This window comes from Hippopotamus amphibius, chromosome 12 (assembly GCF_030028045.1).
Source record: "Hippopotamus amphibius kiboko isolate mHipAmp2 chromosome 12, mHipAmp2.hap2, whole genome shotgun sequence".
NCBI classification, from domain to species: domain Eukaryota; kingdom Metazoa; phylum Chordata; class Mammalia; order Artiodactyla; family Hippopotamidae; genus Hippopotamus; species Hippopotamus amphibius.
The window spans coordinates 5,161,973-5,180,195 of NC_080197.1; the positions used below are offsets into that span (position 1 = coordinate 5,161,973).

An 18,223-nucleotide genomic window follows, 5' to 3' on the forward strand; every position below is an offset into this window, starting at 1 on the left:
AAATGCCAATAACTTTTAAACCCTTCCACCCTCACTCCCCTCACCCCTCAATGCATAGGTACTCTCTGCTCATTAGGAAAACTCCAGGCATTACAGGGATATGTGGATATTTTAAAAACTAAAAATATTTGGTGCGTGTGTGTGTGTGTGTGTGTGTGTGTGTGTGTGTGTGAGACCTTGGGTGCAGCTTAGACGCCTCCATTATGTGACCCTAAGCAAGCGACTCCCCCAGACCACCTTCCGTGTCTGTAAAATGGGGATAATGATATTCCTGCCCCGCAGAGTAGGTGTCAGGTTGCGTTCCTGTTTGGTAAGTTTCTGGCACACGGTAAATAAGTACCTGTTAAATAAATAGAGACTTAGGGCAGGGTCTAGGAGCGGACACACTGAGTTGTCGAGAGGATGGAGATATGCCAGGGAGGGGCCTCTTACGTAATACTTTAATATCTTTTTAATTCCAGGAGAATGTGTTCTTGTAGCACTTGTGTAATTAAAACTTGAAATAAAAGTACACCCCCGCACTTCCTCCCCCGTCTTTAGAACTCCCGAGCCGGCCCCCCCCGCCCCCCCCCCCCCAGCCGGTAGCCCCTCGGGCAGCAGACGCTGGGTGTGGATTCGCCCCGGGCCCCGCCAGCTGGGACATTATGAGCCCCCGACACGTATTTACATGACAAGGGCTCCCGGGCGTTTCTCGGAGCTGTCCGGGGCGTGTCTTCGAGAGTTCCAGTTTTCTCCAGTCGACCTCCTCTCGGTCAGGTTAAAGTGCGCGGGGGGCGCAGTGGGCTCGGGGCCTCTTGAGGCTGCAGATCTGGAGTCGGGGAGTTTACTGCGAAATCAGGTAATGGGTGACCTGGAGGGCCCCCCGCTTCCCTAATTTCCCCTGCCTCGAGTCCCAGGGACATCGTGCTCCTTGCGGGGGGCAAGATTCCCCCAAAAGCCTCGGTCAAGGACCTCGGGGGCCGGGTTGGGAGGAACGCACCCGCAATGACTGGGACCCGATCCCGCTGCCCCGGCCTGGTCTGTGTCGGGCACAGCTTCCAAACTGACCCCCCTGGGGGAGGGGACGCTGCGCCCTTCCTCCGCGGCCCGGGTCCCGGGTCTACGCGGGCCTCCTTGCTCTGGCCCTTTAAGAGCCCGCCCCCTTTCCCGTCACCCCGCCCCGCAGCCCGGGGAGGGGGTGCGGGGGAACCTCGGCGGGGATTGGCGCAGCGCGCGCCCCCTCCCCGGCCCCCGCGCGGTGGGAACCGGCAGCCCCGTCTAGCGCTGACGTCAGACCGTCTGCCTGCCTCCGACCGCGGTCTCGGAGCGAAACCCGATCTCCTTGGACTTGAATGAGGAGGAGGCGGCGGCGGCGGCGGAGGCGCTCGGCTGGGGGAAGCCAGCAGCAGAGGCTCAGCCCCGGCGGCAGCGCGCGCCCCGGCTGCCAGCCCATTTCCCGGACGCCACCCGCGGGCACTGCCGACGCCCCCGGGGCTGCGGAGGGGCGGCCGGGGGGCTCAGGGGAGCGCGGCCCCGAGCACTGAGTCCCGCGGCGCCCGGGGAACTTGGCGGCGCCCCGAGCCCGGCGAGCCGGGGCGCGCCTTCCCCGCCGCGCGCCTCCTGCATGCGGGGCCCGAGCGCCGGGCGCCGGCCGGAGCCCCCCCCGGCCGCCCCCGAGCCCCCTGCGCCCCGCGCCGCGCCGCCGCGCCGTCCATGCACCGCTTGATGGGGGTCAACAGCACCGCCGCCGCCGCCGCCGGGCAGCCCAATGTCTCCTGCACGTGCAACTGCAAACGCTCTTTGTTCCAGAGCATGGAGATCAGTGAGTGACCCCACGTCCCCCTCCCCGGGGGCCCCATCAGGCTCGGACCCCGGCTCGAGGTGCACATGCGGGCGGGGGCCCGGGCCGTGCGCGCCCCCTCGGGCCGTGCGCCCTGCGCCCCGGCTGCGCCCGCCGCGCCCCGGGCGCGCCCTCCCGGCTCGCGGCAGCTGGCGGCCGTCCCGGCTTTGTCCCGCGGCGCTGCGAGCCTGGCACGGTCCCCGCTGCCCGCGCCCCGCCCGTCGGGACTCGGACCCGGGGCCGAGTAGCCGGGAGGGCGGCGGGGCACCCGGCGCGGGAGGGCTGTGGCGGGTAGATCCGTGAAGTTTCCATTTTATTTCCCTCAGGGGCAGTCGCGATGGAGCAATTAGGCCGGCTCTTTATCAACTTTGGCTTGGGGGCGGGGGGGGGGGTGTCGGGCGTGTGAGACACTGTCTGGCCTGCGCGATGTCTGGGGCTCCGGGTGTGTGTCTGGAGTGTGCGTGGCGCTGTGGGTCTCGGTCTGTGTGAGTGGGTTTCCGTGCGTCTGTGGAGTGTGCGTGTGTGTGTGTCTCTGTCTGGGTCTCGGCGTCCCTCTCTGTCTGTCTGTGTGTCTAGCTCGAGGGCTGCCCCAGGAGTGCGTGTGCCCGAGTCTTCCTGGGGCTCTGGGGCGCTCTGTGTCCCGGTCTGGGTGCCTCTGTTGAGTGTGTGCATCTCTCTCGGGGTCTGGGGGCCGTTTGTGTCCAGGTGTCTGAATCCAGGGCTCAGTGCTGGTGGGTCTGGCGAACGTGGATCCTGAGTGTGTGTCATTGTGCGAGTGTCTGTGTCCCCGACGCACCTATAAATAGCCTCTGTCTGGACAGCTTGGCTCAGTCTGGCTGGGACGGTGGTTACAAATGAGTCAAAGTTTGGGGCTGTCTGCATTTGGGACTGCCTTGCTCTGAAAGGGGGAGGTAGACCAAGGGTGGGGAGGGGAGTGTTTGAAGCTTGGCGCTGACTCGCCCTGTGCTCGGAGAAGTTGAGACAAATAAGCCTGGAATTCCGTCATACATAGCCCACCCAGGTGGACATGGGGGTGGGTGGGCATTGGACTGCCACCCCCCAGGGGACTGTCTTCTAGCCTCTATCCCCTCCCCCAGCCTGCCCTTTTGGGGACCTCTTGTCTCTCTGAGCTTCAGTTTCCCCATGTTCGCCCCAATCACCCTTGGCGGGGGTGGCACACAGCCCTTCCCTGCAAGGGCCAGCCCTCTTCCAGCTGGGACCGGGAGTCCAGAGGCAGCCGCCACCAAGTGAGGGCAGTCACTGGGTGACTCATAAGCCAGTTTCCGCAGGCGGCTGCCACAGCTTTCGGCCCCTGAGCTTGTACAGTGAGGCACAAGAGGTAAAAATAACCCGTGACCGATCCTGCTGGGGCAGGCTGGCTGGCTTTGGTGGTGGGTCCTTCCATCTGCCGGTCCCCACTCCCTCCAGTCCTGGAATTGAAAGCCTTCCCCCCCTCCCCCCGCCCCCAGCTGCCCTGCGCCAGGCCAGCGAGATGCCAGGAGAACCTGCCCAGAGCCAGCGTTTGCGGAATTGAGTTGCATTACACCAGATTGCTTCCTGAAGGCCCTTTGTGAACTCAGGAGGCTAATGAAATGCACGAGGATATTATTAAAATATGTTCACACGTGTTTGGAGAGTCTCGCTGGTGCTGCATGGATTGGTGCTCAAGTACCCTCCGTGCCTTATTTTTCCCCCTCCTGTAAAGCTGCCTTGGGGAAGGCCCCCTGCCCAGGGGTCCTCGTTGTCAGGTTGAAATTACACATGATGAGGGCTGAGCACGGTTGGACATTCTGCTCTTCTTCCCTTGTGTTCAGGACTTTTAAAAAAAAAATCATTTTTATTTCTGTGCCTTCTTGGGCTAATCAGCCCTGACGAGATTTTGGCTGACACCAAGAGACCGTTAAGTCCGTTGCCTGTTTTGACTGGTGTGCTTTGGCATCTGAGTGGGACCCTTGAGGTTAGCGCTTGGAACCCTGGCCTGCTCCAGCTGGCCCTGAGGTGGCCCTTTAGTCACCGTGCTCAGTGTATTTTTTACACACGACCCCCTGCTTCCTGGAAGAAAACCCAGGGCAGGGAGGGAAGCAGTCTTTAAAGTGCAGGTATAATATAACAGTTTGTTGTAAGTGTTAATCAGATTTCCCGGAAACGGTCTGATGAGGAAGCCTTAAAGGCCTGGAGTTTTGTTTTTTTTTTTTTTGTTTATTATTTTTTTTTAATTAATTTATTTCATGGGCTGCGTTGGGTCTTTTTTGCTGTGCGCGGGCTTTCTTTTAGTTGCGGAAAGTGGGGGCCACTCTTCATTGTGGTGCGCGGACTCCTTATTACCATGGCTTCTCTTGTTGCGGAGCACAGGCTCTAGGTGCCTGGGCTTCAGTAGTTGTGGCACATGGGCTCAATAGTTGTGGCTCACAGGCTCTAAAGCGCAGGCTCAATAGCTGTGGCACACGGGCTTAGTTGCTCCACGACATGTGGGATCTTCCTGGAGCAGGGATCGAACCCGTGTCCCCTGCATTGGCAGGCGGATTCTTAACCACTGCGTCACCTAGGAAGCCCAGGCGTGGAGTTTCTTAATACAAAAACAAGGAAGGAAGGAGGGAAGGAAAAATGGAAGGAAGGAAAGAAATGGACAGTGGCCACTGTGCATTTCTCATGATCTGAGTTGGGGGTTCATGTAGAACGTTAAAGTTGGATTTGAAGTTGGGCTGCAGGGCGGTGTCCAGGTGGCTCCTCTTTTAGAAAAGAAGAGATTGCCCTTGATAGGTCTCTTAAGCCCCCCGGGCCTCAGTTTCCTCATCTGGAAAACGAGACCATGATGGTTGAAATAAAAAAAAAAAAAGCTCTACTATCTTTCAAGATGAGACCTCTGCCCTCCGAAGTCTGGCTGGAGGCATCAGTGCCAGGAACGGCTCCCTGCCCCTCGAATAGTGCTGGGTCCCTGGTGTGGTCTTCAGTGGCCCCAAATTTCAGACCTGGTTGGAACCTCAGCCAGGTTCACACCCTTGTTTTATAGATGAGGGGAAGCGGCAATGGACAGCTTTGCCCCGGGTCCCCAGCCGATACTAGACTCAGACCCAGGGTTGTTTCTCATGGAGTGCACGCACAGTCTTGAGTATGGAATGGGGCCCCAGAGTAGGTCCACCTTGAACTTGGGGGCTGGAGGAAATCAGCAGCATCTCCTTTGCACTGGGAGAAGAGGAACTGGGTTGGCTCGGAGGAAGCCAGGTAGCTGGGATGGTCTTGACTTTGAGAAGATACTGCCAAGATTCTCCAGGGGCTCCCATCTTTCCTGAGAGTCGAGGGGTGTGGGCTGCTGTCTGATGGGAATTCACTGTTCCCAGAACAAACCCCATGGAAAAGTACACCATTCTGTAAAAGAGCCAGGGGTCTTGGAATCGAAAACAGCCAGCTCAAGTGACAGCCCACCGGATGTGACAGCTGGGGAGGTCAGTGCAGCGACTTTTGAGGAAAGGATTCCTCCTGGCAACACATTTGCATTTTTCTTGGCATTCTTTGACCTCTTTTCAGTTCTGCTGCATCTCTTAGAAATTACCCCTGTCTTTCTCCTCCAGCTTCTCCTTGAGACATTTGGGGGCAGACAGATGCTAACAGTGTTTTCTGGACAGACTGCCTTGTAGGGCCAGACAGCTGTTGGCTCTTGTGGCAACATTTCTGGAGGATCCTGGGAGGTGCCCCTGCCCTGGCCGCGCCCTGCACCTCTGCAGGCAGTGTCTGTGGTGGTAGCTTTGTTTTTTAATACAACCGGAGTCATTTTAGCCTCTGATTCCTCTTCTCTGACCTCTCCTCTGATTCCAAACAAATGTTCCCAAGCACCAGAGACTCAGAAACTCATAGGACACCCAACTTTCCAGTGGTTTGTCTGGCACGTGTGCTGTGCATGTGTGACACTTGAATCCAGGGTGTGTGAACCTCGGCACTAGGGCGTCTGGGCCGGTAATTCCCTGTTGGGAGGGAGGGGACGTTGTCTTGTGTGTTGGCTATTTAGCAGCTTCCCCGGCCTTTGCCCTCTAGATGTCAGGAATAGGATCGTACTCCCCCCACTAAGTTGTAACAACCAAAAATGTGCCCAGACTTTGCCAGATGCCCTCTGAGGGGCACGTTGCCCCTGGCTGAGAACCACTGTTTTAATCAGTTATTGGTTTTTCCAAGGGGGTTTGGCGGGGCGGGAGGGCAGATCTGAGCGGACAGAAGACGATCCTCAGTTCCCTTCCGAAATCAGTCCCTGTAAAGGCCCGAGGTCGCGCATGCTGCTCATCCACTTGGCCTTTATTGAGCGCCTCTTGTGTGCCGCGCAGGGAAGATGGGGGCTCCTTCTTGATGAAATTTCTGGTTTTCACCTTGGATCTGCATTTATTAGGAGGAAAGACTCAGGCACCCGTGAAAGCTGATATTTCAGGCTTCTGGTTACACTCTGGACGTCCAGCCAGCACCAGTTTTTACCCCCGTGGTCCCTCTCCGCTGGGACTCTTAACCCGCATGTTTTCTGACTGTCTGGGTTCTAGGTTGAGGTGCCGTAAGAGGCTGCCTGTCGAGACTGACAGGATCTCAGGTCAGGCTGTTGGCCACGGCTTCCCAGGAGGCGTGGATGAAGCCAGCGACACCAACCAGCATGCCGCGGGGTCAGGGGTGAGCTTAGTGTTTGTCAAGACGCAGAGTACCTAATGGCTCTCGCGCACACATGCCTACACAGGCACACACACGCGTGTGCACAGCCCCTCCACATGCAAACACACACGCACACATATGGGCTCGCACAGTCAGCTGCTACCCCTTTCTGCCTTTCCTGCCGGCTTCTCTTGGGTTTGGAAATGATTACAGCGTCTTCTGGGCATGTGAGACAAATACAGAGGAAAGAAGTGCACACACCTACTTTCTCCCCTGTAAGTTGTGCAAGTGCATGCACTCTCTCTTCAAAAGAGAAGGAGGGAGGTGGAGCTCTGTGTGAGGCTGCCCAGGAGAGAGGCTGGCGGGGAGGGCAGGGAGGGCGGGGAGGCTTACCTTTGGGACAGCAAGATGCACCTGAGCCCCGATAACCCCAGAGCGGCCAGCTCAGGTGTACCCAGGTACCCACCTCCACGTACCTGCCCCACCTTGTCTTGTCTAGCCCAGGGCCAGGGGTTTTAAACATTTATGGTTCGGTCGATTGTTAAAACATAAGAAAGTGTTGGAGAGGAGGGTGCAGGTGGGAAGCCCCAACCCAGAGGTCCCGTGTGGCCTTGTCTGCTCAGGTGTCATGACCTGGAGAGGAGGGTCCTGCGCAGAGAGAAGGAGCCCCGATACGTCGAGTTTGGGGGTCTGTGCTCCTGCCTGCCTGGCTCTTGTACGGCACACGTGTCGAGGAGGAGGTCAAGGCCGAGGACCCGTTCTGTGCTTTTTAAAAGGTGTCATGTGCACGCGTGCACGTGTGCGTGTGTGGGGCTGGGTGCTGTGTCTGCCACGTGCCCCCTCCTCTTTGTGTGCCTGAGGAGGGAGAGGACGTACCCCACGGCTCAGGGGCTTCCTGAGGCCCGGAGAGCATGGTTCAGGGTGGCAAGCTCCGTGTTCTCGAGGCGTGGGGGGCAGGCTGCAGAGAATGGGCATTCAGAGTCCTGCCTAAAGGGACCACCGTTGCCACATGGGCCCCGTGAGGCCAGATCCCGCAGTTTCAGGGACCTGGACAGCGACACTTTGTTGTGAAACTCCCGGATTTTAAGTGCTGGCAATTTCTTTTTTTCTCACCTGCTTGCAGACCCTCTCTCCCGAGTGCTGCAGTGCGTTAAGAGTGTGGCCCAGGGCCAGAGGGATGGAAGCGCTGCCCCACTCCCAGACTTGCTGGCTGTGTCACCTTTCGCTGTCACGTGGCCCATCTGTAGGGATGGGTGACGGCAGCTCCGGTGTGCTGGGGTGTTGTGAGGATTCAGAGATGACTCTCGGGGAGGGTAGCCTGGTTGTCTGCACGGCTCTGTGTTCATGGGGGTTGGTGGTGACAATGAGGGAGACGAGGCCCAGTGGCCCACTTGTCCTGTCCCATAGCGGTCACACTCTGGCACTCTGCCTTTTGAGAAGGCCTTCAAAAGAGGGTTTCCCTACCCTGGGGCTGAGGTGCCAGCACTGGTTGGAGGTATTGGAATGAACGGGCCCACGTGGGGACCATGACCTCAGAAGTGGAGGCAACTGAATTTTTGTGTGAGTTTCTTTGTCCCTGGCTGGCAAACCTCCAGGACGTCCACCCTTAGCCCGGGAAGCCCCAGACGTCTCTGAGGGTCCCCCGCTGAATTTCTGGAATCCACAGCCTGCCTTGGAGGCAGAGGCTGGTGCGGGGTGGGGTGGGGGGGGGAACGTGGCCGTAAAGTCAGCACCCCTCCGACACCAGATACCCCACTGAGTCCGTTCCTCGGACGGCTGGGAGCACACAGCCCAGAAACTGGAACGGTTTGAGGCTCTCATTTTGAGAATTCACGTCCACTTTTAACAAGTGAGGGGACAGGGGGGTGGGGGTGAGCCATCGAAAAGGACCCTGCTCTTTTTTCCTCCGGTGGGTTTCACTTCTCTGCCTTTGAGCACCTACATCTTGCTCCTGCCCTTCCCCCTCCCCAGGTGGGCTGCACCCCTCCGTGAAGTCACATCACCCTCACTTTCCCCACAAAGCCAAACCCTGACATGGTGGGGTCTCGCCAGGGCCTCGTCAGGCACGGGCAGAGGTGTCTGTCACCACGCCGGGAAAGGTCCCAGAACAGCTTGCCGAGAGGAGCAGGGGCGTCAGCACGCTAGGATGGGCTGAGAAAGGTTTGGGGCATCCCCAGGTTTTCCAAGCGCCACAGAACAGCTTCTGTCTTCTGTTTCCAGGGTGACTGATGGGTTTTTGTTTCCACTCCCTTTCCTAGTTGGATGTGAAGAGCTTATTATGTGCCAGGTACTCGTGACGCAGTTTTCGCAGTCTTCAAAACAACCCTGAGAGAGCTGTTGCTATCACCAATTTGCAGATGCAAAAATAGGATCAGAGAGGGTAAGACACTTGCTCCAGGTCACACAGCCAGGAACGGATGCCTTGCTGGGATTCAGACCTCAACTCCCTGACCCCACAGCCCATGCTCCCGTGATTTCTTCCCTGTGACACCACATCGACTCCCATTCACTAGGGGAAAGCACTAACAAACCTCAGAGCACGCAGTTGGACAGTACACGGGCTGGCTTGCATTGGAAAGGTTTCCCCCAAACACGTGTCCCCCGTCAGGCTATCTCTGTCTCCAGCTCCTTCCGGCACCCCCAAACCACCACCATCTGATCCTGTGGCAGGGGCTTGTGAAGTGGCAGGGCTATTCCTGGGGGGACCATATCTTAACTTTCCCAGGATTTCCAGGCCATCCGGGGTCTGGGCACTGCCAGCCTTCTGGCCAGGGTGAGATGATGAAGATGTTGGCTTTATGGGGAACCTACGGGACAGAGCATCCCGTAGGTGCTCAGTAATTCAGCACGTCATCCTGCCCCCTCGGGCACCTCAGAACAGCAGGGGACAACAACACAGATAAACCTGCCCTCTGAGAGCTGCCGTGCTGGTAAGAACATGGACAAGAAAATGTTCATTTCAGGGAGCGGGGCTGAGGGGCAACCTCAGAGCCTCTTTCGGGGAGGCCCCCCGGGCTTCCAGGCTGGTCACCGTGTCTTTGGGCTCTGAGAGCAGCCTGTGGGTCTCCTTGCAGACGCGTCACGTGGTATCGAATGTCACGTGATGGGTTGTGTCGTCTCTCTTCCTTCTTGTCACCAGGCACCAAGAGGCTCGGGCCACGTCCGTTTTGTTTATTATGTCCCCTGGTTGGTACCTCGTGTATGAGAGGGGAGGAAGGGGGCAGAGTGGGCGGCCGGGCAGGTTCCTAGAAGATTCCAGGCAAGACAGGATGTGGTCAGGATATAGACTTGGAAAGCCATCCTTTGGGGGCTCCATCCTGAGTCTCTGCTTGCCCCTCTGCAACACGGAAGGGAGATTAACACCTGCTTCATAGGTTGTCAAGTCCGTTGCCCAGCAATGAGACGCACCTCTGGCACAAAACAGCATTGTGACTGCTCCGAAGACGTTGCCACTGTTTGGGGTGGAAGCTGTGCCTTAGCCTCCTCCCCACCACCTCTCCTGGAAACATCAGAGCCGCCCTCAGGGGCAGGTACCAAAACCCACGCAGACACGTCCCTGCCACCGCCGCTGCAGTTGCCTGGGGAGGTCGGGGTCTCCCGCGTCACTTTAGTGCCACTAAGATCTTAGAGGTGACAGAAGGGCATCGCTGGGCCTGCCCCACATCTACAGAAGGAGGATTTCTAGGGCGATTCTTTTCTGCACACACTTGCTTCAGACTTAGTGTTTTTCAGTTGCTCTACCCATTTGTCACCCCCGGTGGAGCTGGTGTTTGCTCTGATGTGACGGTGAGACCCACAGGTTGCAGGGAGTTAGGCATCTTCTGTGACTCACCTTCCGAGGTACCAGGTGGTGATCAGATCTTCCTGATGTTCCCACAAAGTCTGATATGTATTTGTTTCTCATTGGGGTGGGGGTGGGAGGACGAGGGGTGGGTCACTCAGCTGAGGACTGGTGGCTCTGCAGTGCGCTTGTAGGATGTCGGAAGCATCGGGAAATGTGGAGTCTGATTTTCTTTACCTTCAGACGTATTTTAACTGTCGTCATTTATTATTGTATTCAGTGGGTTTGGGAAGTGGCTCTCCTGGCAGAAAGGAGAGTTTTAATTATTTGGTAACGAGAGTAAAACCCTAGTGGCTCTGGGATCTGAATGTTGGGTAAAGTTTGCTTCTCCTCTGCGAGCCAGCTCTTAATGTTCCACTGTCCTCTGGAAACGCCTTCCGGTACCCTGCGCGCGGCACCAGCACTCAACTTCCCGGGGCTGGACAGATGTAACTTAGACCACTGAGCAGTCACGTGGGTTCAGGACACCAGCTTGCCTTTGATGTTTGGAGAAATGGTTCCGTACCTCTTGTCCCTAATGTGGGCTTTGGTGGTGACGGGGACGGGCAGCTGTGCCGGGTTCTGCTTCGGGTGGATACAGCTTTTGCATGATCTTGGCACAGAGTAGATGTTCAATAAACAGTGAAACAGTGGGTGAAAGAGTGGATGTGTGGTGTCCCTTCCTTCCCCCCGTGGCTGCTGGGAGCACGCAGGGAGGCTCTATAACTGCTGGCGCTTGATCTGTCTGTCACCTTTTATCATCACTGATGGGGAGTCATGTGCAGGTTGCGTCATGCTTCAGGGATGGGAGAGTCTCTGCTGATCCTTAAGGTCTGCAGGAGCTGAGGTTTCCACCTCTGGGTTTGCAGGTGGGGGCAAAAGTGACAGATCCAGCCGTGGATCTGTTTGGGTGTCAGCCGTGGATCTGTTTGGGTGTCAGTGGTTAAAGAAATATGAGCTTTAACATATAAAACCACATATTGGGCATAAAAATATATACATATATAGACATTTATAATATAAAATATGCAGAATATTTTAAGCGTGTGTGCATTCCACCGGAGGCTAGGAGACTTCTCTGAGGTCTCCCAACTGGAGGCCACAGCATGAACCTCCTCCCCCCGACCCCCACTGCGGGTATGTTTTGCACGCAGGTCCTCCAGGAAGGTGAAATCAGGGTGCTCAGGCTCTGTCCTCAGAGGCAATAGAAGTGGGCAGCTGAGTCGGTTTTCCTGCACGTGTTGGGCAAAGCGAACTGCCCTTTACCAAAAGACGTCTTCTCAGGCCCACTGGTCTTGGGTACCTGGTTGCTGACGGCACATCTAGAGTAGATTCCGCAAGATGCCCCGCCACCCCCCTTGCCTTGCGTTGCCCGAGGCCGTCCAGGCAGCTGCTGGTAAGTGGGGCTGCTGCCCGAGAGCATCAGCCAGGTGTGAGCTCCGTTTTTTTCTCATTTATGTCACTTTGCCCACCAGGGGCAGACATCCCTGACGGCGATGCTTTCAGACTGTGCTAAAGCTGCCCCATGAGGTTCAAATGCCTGGCCAACAAGCTTCAGCCTAAGCCCTGTGGGGTGATTCGTCCCAGAGGCCACATTTCCATTGAGGAGGCTCAGATTTGCACATGGCCACAGCAAGGGCTAGTTCTTCATCTGCCTAAGCGTTATGGCAGGTAGAGTAGCTTTGCTCTGATATCCCCTCCAGTGGACGTCAATTGAGAGATCGCGGGAGAGTTTGGTGGTTGTAGGTGATGTATTTCAAAATCCCAATCACAGAAGGGAGAATCTGTATGGTCTGTTATCGTTGCTACACTTCAGGAATAAAAAATAAAAGTTAATACCAAGATGTTTAGTAAAACTAAGTACATATACGTTTATTTCCTTTACATAACTCATGTGGCTACACATTAAAGGCTTCCTCAAGGTCTTAAGTAAGCCTCCGAAAGAAAGTAGAAAGTGAAGAGGGCAGGGAAGGTCCATTCAGCCCTGGGAGCCCTGCAGGAATTTGGCATCTGCCCCTGCCCCACTTTGCGAATTCCCAAGTCGGAGAATTCAGGCTGAGGTGCTGTAGCTGGTCACAGGTCTAATTGCCTTCCTGAAAACAATTTAGTCGGTAATAATTCTGTAAACCTATGAATCAACTTTGAGCAAACACCCTGAGTAATTTCTTTGTTCTTTTCTCTCTACTTTGTAATTGGTGTCTGTAAAAGCCAAAGGTTTGGTCCTGTGGAAGGCATGATTCATTTCTCGGTGTCTGTTGCCCCGTTATCGTCCAGTCATTTCAGAACGCGGTCGCCGTGAGCCTGGAGTGATTCACACGGGGCTGAGCGGAGCAGCCGATGGCGGGGGGGGCGGGTCACAGCCACGGGGGAAACGATTTTTTCTAATCTGTTTATGGTATGGGAGATGGGGGGGCTGTATCTATCGCGAGGACGGAAAGGGTGTCGATTACACGGGCGAGTGTAACCGGTTAAGTAACACCGACCAGCTCTTTGGACGCCCCTCCGTTTGCTGCTGTTGACCATCCTGGTGGACCACAGTTCAGTGCACTCCTATCTCGGATGTATCTCTCCCGTGTTTATGAGTCCCGATCTCTGAGCAGGCTGACGTGTCGGGACACTGCCATCAAGCCCGGAGCAGAGTTTCCACCCAAAAGCCACAAATGCAGAGGACGTTGTCCTTTTAAAAAGTCTATCCACTAGGTCCACCGCAGGACAGTTCAGACATCTAGGCTTCAGGGTCCGGGGCCACTCCCATCCCCTCTCATTTCTCTAACAGGGACAGTTATTAGATATTCGCAGTTGTCAAGTCTCTGCATTAATCTGTAGCGTGTGGGGACTTACACGTGGAGCTAATTTTGTCTACTTTTATTGGTTACTTTTGGCCCTAAATAGAGAATTGTCACCGTCCTCCCGTCTGGAGGGTAATCAGAGTCACCTGCTACATGGCCTGGAGGTGTAATTATGATTCCAACTTCTAATCGTCCGCCTAAGTCTAGGCCCTGCCTGCGAGTGCGTAATCCGAAAGTTGCTTATGTTTAGTTAAGGAATATTTCTTCCTGTGGCCACTTCTCGTCTGAAGTCTCCTCGTCTGGTTGATTCTCCCTCTGCGTGATGTGCTCCACTGTGTGCTGTCCTGTGCATCACTGAGTGAGGTCCTGGCTCTGGTATCTGTGGAACCCCAGCTCCTATAACTCTTCAGTCAGAGGAGAATTTAGCCGGTACTTACGGAGCTGTTTTGTGACTTTCAAAGTGTGGGTCAGGGATGAGTGCGTGGCATTTGAGCCAGCAAGGGGACTTGCTGCTCGCGACAGACATTGCTAATGGGTCCTGGCACGGGAGAGCAGCGAGGGCTGCAGAATTCCTGGAAGGGGAGGGATTGCTCCCGCAGACAGCCACCGGGACGCCCCGTCTGCTCGTGTCCCGTGGAGGCCCTTGGGCTGCCTGACAAGTCGGGGACAGTCCCTACTGTGAGTTCGAAGGCTGTGCCACCACCTTGACAGGACCCAGGCCCTGGCTTCAGCTGTCAGGCCTGAGCCCCTCCCAGTCCTCTGGGCTTGCGCATGGCGATGTCTGGAGTAGGCCCCGGACCCGTGTTACTCCCAGCCCCCTGACGTTACTTCATTTGTCTTTCGTTAAAATTGGGGTCACCAACTCAGATGTCACAGAAGCCTCCATTTTTACCTTGAATGCATATTTTGCGGCATTCTTTTACACTCTAGTGAGAGTGAGCTCTGGACCCTTTCCTGGAATGGACCCAGGTGAGTGGGGGTGGGGTTCAGGAAGAGAGGAGAGAGGCTGGGCAGTCAGTATTTGGGGGAATGAACCCCAGCAACTTTGTTTCCTTGATGACTGCCTTAGTGCCATTGTGGCTTTTCAGACCCCAGCTAGTCTTGCCGACAGTCACAGATGCTCACCGAGCACCGAGCACGCCCTCATGGCAACCCCGTTGGCACAGGAGGAGGCGGAGCTAAGGCACATGCCAGGGTGCGGAGATGACCAGCCAGGAGTAGAGCAGGATTTGAACTTGGGCTGCAGGGCTCCGAAGTCTATACTTTGCCCGCTATCGCCCCAGCCTCAGAACCAGCTGTCACCCGTGCGAGGGTGTGGCTGACTCCAGGCCTCTCCGCCTTCGCCCTCAGGCCTGCGTCCTTTCATCCCTCCTCCACAGGCTCCCCTTCTTGGAATGTTCACCGGCTGCGATCCTGGGGCTCGGGGCCAGCGAGAGCAGGAATCTGTCCCGTGTTGGGTTGCAGCTTAAGTGAGAAAGGGGTCATGGTGACCTATGGGGTGCTGGGCGGAGCCTGGGGTTCCTCCGGAGAGGGGGTGGGGAGGGGGTCCAGAGAGCATCAGGACGGAGACCCCCGTCCAGCCCCCTTCTCAGCTCAGCCCTCCTCCATCCTACTGGACCTGGAAGCCCCGGGGGCTCTGCCGCCCTGACCCTCAGGTGCACCCCAGGGCGGGAGCAGGGCTTCTTAAAACTCGCTGACTAGTTCCAGGGTGTAGCTGGGGTTAAGCTCCGCCGGGCTAGCCCCCAGCCTGTGCTTACAGGTGGAGACGCTGAGACTCAGTCGAGGGAAGGGAGGAAACCCGGGCCAGTTTTCAGCCTGAAGCCCTTCTGTGGCTAATCGGAGCATTGCCACTGATAATGTCATCATTGTAAGGACAGCAGGCTGGCGGGACTCCATGTGAGCCGGGCCGGAGCAAACACTCGCGTGTGTCTCTGTGCGTCGGGCAGCAGAACCTCGGGGCCCGTGAGCCCCGGCGTCGGGCCTCGCCTTCCAGCGCCCGTCCTGTCCTTCCAGGCCAGGTGCTCGAGCAGCCGAGGCACCCCCGAGGCCTCTGCCAGCTGTGGCGCAGGGGGTGGCTTTCACCAGGGTCAGGCTTGGCACCCAGCGTCCTGGCTTCCCCTTCTGCTCCTTGTGGCTGCCGGACATGCCCTTAAACCTGGCCTTCAGCCAGAGCTGCCCCCTACCTTGGCCTTCTGGGTTCTTGGCGACCAACACGTGGCTTCCTGCGTCACCAGGGGCGACCCATCGCTTCTTGAAGGGTTTCTTTCCCAGGGGATGGAAGGGAGAGTCCCGCGGGGGTGGGAACAGGGCACGGGTGGGCTTGCAGTCCAAGGCAGGAGGTTCCAGACACAAGATTTGCTCATCACTGAAGCCCTCGATGAGCCCTGTGCATACCTCTCCCCCTACCTTCTCCTCCCTTGTGAATTTTGGTCTCTGTAAAACGGGCTTGATCAAACCCTGGGGCTCTTGTGAGAAGGAAGACACGGCAAAGACCGGGTCAGACCTCACCAGCTGTCCCTTCTCTTCCCTTCAGTTGTTAAACTTCCTCTTGGAACCTGCGTTTCCCCTGCTGTGATATGTCTATTGAGGTATAATTTATAAACGGGACGTGCACAGACGTTAAGTGTGCACCGTGATGAGTTTTGGCAAGTGTCTGTATGTGACAACTGCCCAGATCGGGAGGAAGGCTCTTCCGTCTCCCCACCAGGCCCCCTGCCCCTTCCCAGTCTGCACCTGCCCCCCCTGCCCCCGGCAGTCACTGCAGAGTCAATCACAAGAGATTACATTTTCTAAGCGGAGAACTTTGCATAAATGGAGTCACACCGTATGTTCACTCTTTTTGTTTGGCTTCTTTCACTCAGCCTCCTGACTTTGAGATCCATCCATGTTGTCTCTCAGTCGTGATTCCTTTTTATTTCTGAGCACCGTTCCATTGTGTGGAGCAACCACGGGACTGCCATGCAGAGAGGGAAAAGCCCCGTAAAGGGGGGTATGTGGACCCAGAGGATTGGCAGTCTAAGGGTGGAATTCCAGGCGCCTCCGTGGGGAAGAGGCTTTATAACCTGAATCTGAGCCCCATAAATGGGCACTCGGGACGTGGGCGTCTGTCCAGCCCCAGCCAGGGGGACGCGGGGTGGTGGCAGAGGCTTGCAGAACTCAGCGGGCTGCAGCTCTCCTGCCGCCTGGCATGGCCCGCCAGCCGCTGAGGCCAGCCCGTCTCACCTGGCCCGCATTCCTTTGCAGGGAATGAGGATGTGGGTGACCCCAGACAGGTATGAATCATGTCTGGGGGAGGCGGTTACTCAGAGGCGGAGAGCACCGAGGCTGAGTTCCTGCTGAGTTCCTGCAGGCTTGGACCTCTGGACCTCGGGTTGGAGCTGTGTGCCCCGGGGGTTGGGGCATGCCTTATCAGAGAGTGTGGAGCTGGCAGACGGGGTCCCGACACGGGGACTCCAGCATTCCTTGAAGAAGAAAAGGGTTCAGTTTGGAGTCATGGCTCCGTCTCTTCCCAGCTTTGTGGCCCCCAGGCGTATTTCTTCATCTGTAGGATGGCGGTGTTAGGAAGTGTTCTGACTTTGGGGGCTGTGTGTGACAACGCAGAGCTCACTGCGGGGCCTTACTGAACGCCAGGCACCAGGCTGCTTGCAGCTTTGCAGGAGCTGCCATTACCGGATCCGTTTTCCAGGCTGGTAGACGGAGGCTCAGAGGACAGAGGTCATTTGCCCAAGGGCACACGAGGGTAATTGGCTGGGCTGGATCTGGAACCCCTTGACACCACTTGGGTCATACCACCTGACCTTGTAAGTGCAGAGAAATCGACAGACCCAGAGCCCGTGAGAAAATTTTAGATGGCGTGTGGAAGGGCATTTCAGATTTAACAGTTATGCTCTTAGGTTAATGTAGGTTAAATGTACATTAGGAGAAATGGAACAAGTAAGGCACGTTGATTTCACAAGTATTGTTTAAAACAAAGCTAAATAGTAAAAGTGAGTCGATTGAATATTTTTTAAAAATATCAAGGAATTTAAATTCCTTTAATGGGGTATTTGGAAATGGCAAAGGTCAGGAAGGCAGGTTGAGGTGATGTTTAAGACGTGCGTCCCAGGGAGTCCTCGGGGGTCTTTAATAGGCAATTGCAGACTCACGGCGCCTCCTACAGAATGGAAGCACTTTGCCCTTTGCCCCTCTAAGGTTACCCGGCTGTTTGAAGGTCGGGGTCAAGTCAACTCAGTTCTAATGAGATCAAGGTCACGGGGTCACATCACGGACGGGAACCTGAGGGGAAAGTTCATGGGCAGGGACTATGGATGGAGGGGGAAACTCACATCCTTCCCCCAGACAGACAGCTCCGAGCAGCTTCCGGCAGGTGCGAGCTCCAGCTTTATCCTCAGGAAGGTGTTTGGTGGGAGAAGCCAGCCCGTTGCTCCGCCAGATCTCACAGCCGCCATGTGGTTTGCAGGGGAGTGCCCTGAGGCCAGGGCGTCCTTGACCTGTCCCGCACAGCTGTGCGTCATCCGGATCTCAGTGTGTTTGAATCAAGATTTCTGTGTTCTTTCTTTGTAATGGGGAAAATCTCCTTAATTGTCCTGCGGTGCCTGAAATGATTTGATGTTTTGCAGAATAGATCTGTGATTTATTACACAGCCTCCCGATGCACCTACAGCGGGAAGAAAGGGAAGCACAGGGCCTGATGTGTCCTGGCTGCGGCTGGCGCTGTGCAGGGGCGCGCGGGCTCCTGATGGGTACCTGCCGTCTGCCGGATACTTCCCTCCGGCTGCGATGCGCCTGCTGTCACCTGGTCACTGCTGGGACACGTCCTGGCATTGGGGGAAGTTCTGCCGCCTGTCTGGCTTGGGGTTTGGCACAGCTGTGCTTATTTCTGCTATTTTCAAAACAGTTTGCATGTGGGACTTCCACGGTGGTCCAGTGGTTAAGACTCCGTGCTTCCACTGCAGGGGGCGCAGGTTCGATTCCTGTTTGGGGAACTAATATCCCGCATGCCATGAGGCCAGAAAAATAGAAACATCAATCAATCCATCAGTTAATCAGTGTTAAAAAAAAAAACAGTCTGCACGTGACAGACGGTGGAGAGAGCTGTTTGAGGCCCCCACGTGAGGCTGGAATTGAGCCTCTTAGTGTGTCAGGGCTTCCTGGAGGGCCCCACCTGTGGAG

At 56.4% G+C, this 18,223-nt stretch overlaps 1 protein-coding gene across 2 annotated transcripts in view; it reads left to right on the forward strand.

Moving 5' to 3' along the window:
• Window positions 1–772: 772 nt before the first annotated feature.
• Window positions 773–18,223, forward strand: part of PMEPA1 (prostate transmembrane protein, androgen induced 1) — a 58,416-nt gene continuing 40,965 nt past the window's right edge. The window contains exon 1 of one of the 2 annotated variants that reach the window (XM_057703512.1): window positions 773–838. Coding sequence is in view for 1 of the 2 variants with exons in the window: in XM_057703510.1 (XP_057559493.1) it covers window positions 1,693–1,801 (109 nt within the window). In the remaining variant the exon portion in view is untranslated. Of the gene's footprint in view, window positions 839–1,158; window positions 1,802–18,223 lie in introns of those variants that run through there. The other variant, XM_057703510.1, reaches the window with a different exon arrangement.